The 6000-nt window shown below is 43.0% G+C and overlaps 1 protein-coding gene across 1 annotated transcript in view; it reads left to right on the top strand.

Moving 5' to 3' along the window:
* The first annotated feature begins 881 nt into the window (after window positions 1–881).
* The window catches only part of Opn5 (opsin 5), a 46617-nt gene continuing 41498 nt past the window's right edge, over window positions 882–6000 (top strand). Inside the window, exons 1-2 of the mRNA XM_042672026.1 lie at window positions 882–1047; window positions 5427–5546. Coding sequence (XP_042527960.1) covers window positions 918–1047; window positions 5427–5546 — 250 coding nt within the window. The 5' untranslated portion in view covers window positions 882–917. The remainder of the gene's footprint in view (window positions 1048–5426; window positions 5547–6000) is intronic.

Raw genomic sequence — 6000 nt, 5'->3', positions numbered from 1 at the left:
ACACAGGGCCACAGGGCCCTGCTATGATTGCAGGCCTCCTGGCTTCCTCCAGGTGGCTTCCCCGAGTGCCCGACAGCGACATCTGCTGGTCCCGGTCGCAAGAAGCAGGGTCAGCATGGCTGAACACATCTTCATTACTATTTCTCCAAAATGACAACCATCAGTCTAACAGCAGGGAAAACAAACCACTCCTCAGTCTCATACTGAGGGATATCGTGTGACTTTTATTTGTTCGGGGCACCCACCAAAGGTTTCTTGTAAACCAGTACACAAAGCTGGGGATTTTGTCTATAAAGTGAGTGATAGGAGGAAATAATGAAGCTGCTTCCTGCTTGAGGAAACCGGAGAACCATACTTGCTTTTGTAAGTCTAGCCTGTCACAGGCAAGGCTAAATTCTTTTCTAAGTGGCCCTAAGTTTCAGGATAACCTTGCCAATCACCTCAGCTTATTAGCTTCAGTTGTTGAAGTGGTTGTGGGCTTCGTTAGAGCTGTTTCCTCCATGGGCAAAGCATTCAAGCTCACGGAGTGGCGAAATGGTGCTTCTTGGCCATGTGGATCATCAGAAAATACTCTGACAGATTGAAAATAATCTACGCAATATCTCTATTCAACACTGCATTTTTGTTAGCCTAGCTGCAGGTAGAAATTGAGAGGCAGTTCAACTGTCTGGCTTTAGTCTCTTATTCACTTAAGGGAGGTATGACGTCACTCTGAGCTTCCTTTGGTGTGTGTGGATCTTCAAAGAAACATGCTCAGGCCTTCACCAGCTATGGAGCAGAGAGTCATGTAGGACTCTGTGAACTTGCCTTCTTTGTTTATGTATTTATTTGGAGAAGGGAGGATGATGAGATCATACGAGCTTACTTAGTCAGGTCTGATTTGCTTTGCAGACTCCACCTGGTGGCTAGTGGACAACATGGCCTTCAACCACACTGCTGGGACCCAGGGCCAGGGCCTTCCACACTACCTGCCAGAGGAGGACCCCTTTACTTCTAAACTTTCCTGGGAAGCAGATATAGTGGCTGGCTTCTACCTCACCATCATTGGTAAGCTCCCTCCGTTCTCCTGTGTCAAGGCTGTTCTTAGAAAATGCCCAGGTGGAGATGTTGATTTTGCACAAATGTTCTGTAACACGTGCATGAGTGTGTTTTTTTGTTTTTGTTTTTTTAGTGGAGCCGAAGAGTTGGGAAGATGGCGTGGCGTTCTGGCATTCCATAACTATCATAGAAATGACCATTATTATCATTCTTGGGGACAGATGTTCTATGGAGTCAAAGAACTTTCTATAGCACAATCATCCTGACAGTGCATGCATGTTGATTATTTTACCAGTAGGGTTCTTGTTGGAATACAAAGTAAAAACAATGATAGCTTGCTGGTGGGAAATGCTTTTGATTTACTTCTATGGTTTTTAGAGTCAGAATGGACCATGGACATCATCAAGCTCAGCTTCCTCCTCTCCTAATCGAGGAAACTCTGTCCCAGTGAAATACTAACTGTAGACATGCTGCATTTCCTCTGTCCAAAAGTAACGCTGCCCCGTATCCGCAGAGCCTTGCCATTGAGGAGAGCTGAAAAAAAGAAACAAAGTCTGATTTGTCAGTGGAAGTCAATCCAGGGTGCAGAGATTTCTGCGTAGAACTCACAGAGGGATGCACTTGCTGCACTTGCTGCATTTGCTTAAAGTACTGCTCATGGTGGCCCTTGAACTCATGCACCAGTGTCTTCCAACTAGACCGGTGCTGCGGCATGAAAACCCACTATATTCTGACATCTTAGGATCAGAAAAAAGTGTCAGGCTCAAAACATCTCCTTGCTAAAAGAAATTGTTTACCGGTTGAACACACACATATTTGGGCTAGCTCGTATTAAATTAAGTATTAATTAGTTAAAATTAACTTGCCCGTACCCTCTCACTTTGCTTGAAATATTTATGATAGTCCACTTTTCTGGTTTGCCTTCTATGTCATGTGGAGACAATTAAGATTTAACTACAGTACTTTTGTGTTTTTAAAGTTTGAAGTTGGTATTTTAAATTTGGGTGACCAGAATGCAGGTGGGTTATATCTTGAGGTTGGTCTGCCTTCAATCTTTTCAGATGTTGAGTCAAGCCTCTTTCTCTCTCTCTTTCTCATCCTATCTTTCTCTCTCCTTTGTCTCTTTCTTTTCTTCCCTTCCTTGTTCCTTCCACTTTTCTGTTTTGTTTCTTTCATTTATGGATTACTGACAAAGAGTTTCATTTATTTCCTGAAGTTAGAAAATAATAAAACTCATCAGAAAATTGTCGAGATCCCTTTATGGTCAGTGCTTGAGGCCAAAGGAATCTTTGAGATTGAATGAGAAATTTCCCAGCCATTCCCTGGGTGACTGTCATTCTTGTTAGTTAGCTTTTTGCTAATTGAACTTCAATTTAATTCAAACATAAATATACAAAGAGCAACCCTTCTTTGCCACCATGAAATTGCTGGGAATGGAGCAATAACTAGAATGCTGGAATGGAGACCATTGTGTCAGAACATCCACACTGCAATTTTATTCAACTCAAGTACTTTTGATAATCAGAAAAAGGCAGACAAACAGTCATCTTATAAGTTACATTTAATTGCAAAGAATTCATCAAAAAGTAACGCGTTTCACCTGTCAGAATGTGTCAAACAATACAACACAGGGTGAGCTATCATTCCATTCTCCATTCTACTAGGAGGGATGGACTACAGCAAGCAAGGCAAGCAGAGTGGGTAGGTGGAGGAAATTAGGAGAATTTCTTGGTGCACATGGCAGTTAGAAAGGAAATCATAATTATATTCAAATGCTTGTATGCTAAGACCAATCTAGAAAATCAGGTCCAAAAAGAGCATCAGGAGATGCAGGAAGCTGGGGGTGGAGTCAAATACAAGAAAGGAATAGAGTGAGGCCAGGTCATCTGAGGGCTGTTGGCTGAATTCAAATTCTTCTAGGTCTTGGTTTTGACCCCATGTCTGCTAGTCAGCTTCTCTTAGGATAGATGAACTTACATAAATGTGTAATTCTGTGTGTGTGTATGTGTGTGTGTGTGTGTGTGTGTGTGTGTGCGCGCGCCAGTACTGGAGCTGGAACTCAGGGCCCTGGGTGCTGTCTCTCAGCTCTTTCACTCAAGGCTGGCACTCTACCACTTGAACCACAGCTCTACTTTGCTTTTTGGTGGTTAAATATCTTCAGATAAAAGTCTTACAGACTTTCTGCCCAGGCTGGCTTTGAGCTTGCACCTGCAGATCTCAGCTTCCTGAGTAGTTAGGATTACTGGAGTGAGCCACTGGCTCCTCACTAGATTCCTTTTAAGGAGATAATATGGAAGGAATAAAGTTCTTAGTGACCTTCACCAGAAGTGGAAAATCAGAAAATGAGAATATAAACCTGAATTTGGAATACAGGAGAAATAAAATAGAGACTCGTTTCCCACCTCCACTCTGATACATCGATTGCCCAGTTTATTAACATCTCTATTAAAAACATCTCTATGTGAGATGTTTTTGTACTGGTAAAAAGGATCCAAACTTTTTTTTTTTTGCCAGTTGTTGGGGCTGAACTCTGGGCCTGGGCGCTGTCCCTCAGCTCTTCAGCTCAAGGCTAGCGCTCTACCACTTGAGCCACAGCACCACTTCTGGCTTTTTTTTTCTGCTTATGTGGTGCTGAGGAACCGAACCCAGGGCCTCATGCATGCAAGGCAAGTGCTCTACCACTGAGCCACCTTCCCAGCCCCAAGGATCCAAACTTTTACAATTTTCAAAATATCCCCCTCCCCCTCTCCGACTCTATCTTCTCAATCTTGCCACACTAGCCTTGTGAGATAAATTTGCTTTCTCTTAATGGTCATCTACAAGCCAGGTTGCCTGTGGAATTTTTACATAATCATATAACATCTTAATAGAGAGTTGCATTGGGCACTGGGTGAAACCCTGTGAAGTGGCGATAAGAAAAAAAACTCAAGGAAAGAAAAGTAGGAAAACAAATAGTCTCAAAAAGATATCCAGATAAAGGGTGGTTAAATGAGCCTTATATTTATATATATTGAATGCCTATGATGGACCTCATCTTCTTAATCTCTTTGTTGGATACAACCTAGACGGAATTATTTAATGACACACTTCATTTTCCCAGTGTGCCTCGCTAGATGGTTTCCTTCAATGAAACATGAATTTCATGTTAGTTGGTTTGCTTCAGGACTCCATAATTGCCTCTATTTCCCTCCTCTTCTGCTTTAAGAAAGCAAAAGGGACTTTAAGAGAGCAAGAAGCAGCCTTGCCTCCAGGGAGTCAGGTTTCCTAGGAGCCAGATGAAGCCGGTTTCTGGTGGTTTCACACCATCAGACATGCCTTTCCTTTCCTCGCACCCCCCGGCTCCCCTCCCCCCCCAATGAATTGTGGTGGAGAAATTAAAATAGAAATTATCAGTAGAAAAATCTGGGTTTCTCCTGTTAATACTCTCCTTATTCCTTACTACTAAAGGCAGCTGTACCAGATTCTCATTTACACACAGCTACACTATGAAGCAAGAATTCCTGAGGAAATCTACTCTACATGTTAAGCTTTGGAAGTAGGTGTATTCTTTTCTTAAATACAGTCAGTAGGGATTGGGTCTTTTTTTAAAAATTGGATTTAAACTGGGTTTGTAGAAGCTTTGTGAACAGTTTCATTGTCATACCAAAGGCAATTAGTCATTGATAAAAATAATATTGAAAAAGTGGGAGCACATAGATGCTATTGTTGATAGGTTTCGTGGGGTGAGGGACACTTTCTCTCCCCTTTGGTGGGAGGGGCAGTTCCCATGTGACCAATAATCACCTACCCACCCTTGATATCTAGTCCAATAGCAGCCAAAGGCTGTCCTGTCTGCCAGATATCCAGCATGCCTATCTCCTCAGGGGTCAAAGTCCTGAGACTCGAGTCCTCGAGTCCGGGAAATGGCCCCTCCCATGCCGGGGATCACACCAGCCTTGTCTGCTCCCTGGCCGAAGTCACCTCTGCTGGTGGGCTTCATCTTTAGCATTTACCAAGGACCAAGGGCCTGACCCCACTTGTAAGAGGGAGGGAATTCTATAAGGCTAATGATCTATGAAAATGGCGGAGGCAAATACTCCAGTCTGGGGGCCGGTACAAGAACTGACCATTGGGATTCCCATATCCTCATGAGCCTCACTGGGAAGTTAGTGGTTCCTTTTTCTGGGTAAGTTCAGTTCCTGTCAGTTCCAAGGCAATCCATCCCTTGACTGTCACTCACAATTCATCCTTTTTAAAATCTCATCTTCTTAATTTAGATTTTTATCTAGAGTCCTCTCATTACCCTCTAAACCGAAGGTGTCCATTTTTGAAATTGAGAAGTTTCGTATCTGAGCGAACTCGAATTCTAGTTTTTAACAATGGGAATTCTTTTTTGTTTTTCTTTGTAGGGATTCTGTCCACATTTGGAAATGGGTATGTCCTTTATATGTCTTCTAGACGAAAGAAGAAGCTGAGACCTGCTGAGATAATGACCATCAATTTAGCTGTCTGTGATCTGGGGATTTCAGGTAAACTGCTCCCTATTCTAGACCACTCACTGGTTCAGAGAGCTCCCTTCCCTCCACCCCCTCCTGCCCTTTCCCTCACAAATCAAATTTACAGTATTCGTCCACGGTCAGTGGAATGCTGTCTGCAGGAAGACCATTCGTGTCACATTTCCTGAGTATTTTCTGTGTACCAGATATGTGAGAGGATGAAGATACAATTAATAACAGTGGATCATGCCTTATATATCTCAAATGGGTAGTGGGTCAATGATTCAGAAATCAGAAACTTGCAGGAAGCTCCAATAAACCCTAGGGGGATGATTGTCACTGGTTAATGACAACCAAAGGCAGGAGAGAAGTGATGACAAAAGGAAGGAAGATCCTTCCTGTGTGTCACTGCGCCCTCTTCTGTTTGATTATGACTTCAGGATTGATCAGTAGCTCAGGAAGCTTCTGGCTCCCCAGTGCCAAGTCA

The sequence above is a fragment of the Dipodomys spectabilis genome, unplaced genomic scaffold, assembly GCF_019054845.1.
Source record: "Dipodomys spectabilis isolate Male_0828 unplaced genomic scaffold, ASM1905484v1 ptg000669l, whole genome shotgun sequence".
NCBI classification, from domain to species: Eukaryota; Metazoa; Chordata; class Mammalia; order Rodentia; family Heteromyidae; genus Dipodomys; species Dipodomys spectabilis.
The sequence above is the reverse complement of the archived record's forward strand: the minus strand, read 5'-3'. Positions and strand labels throughout refer to the sequence as shown.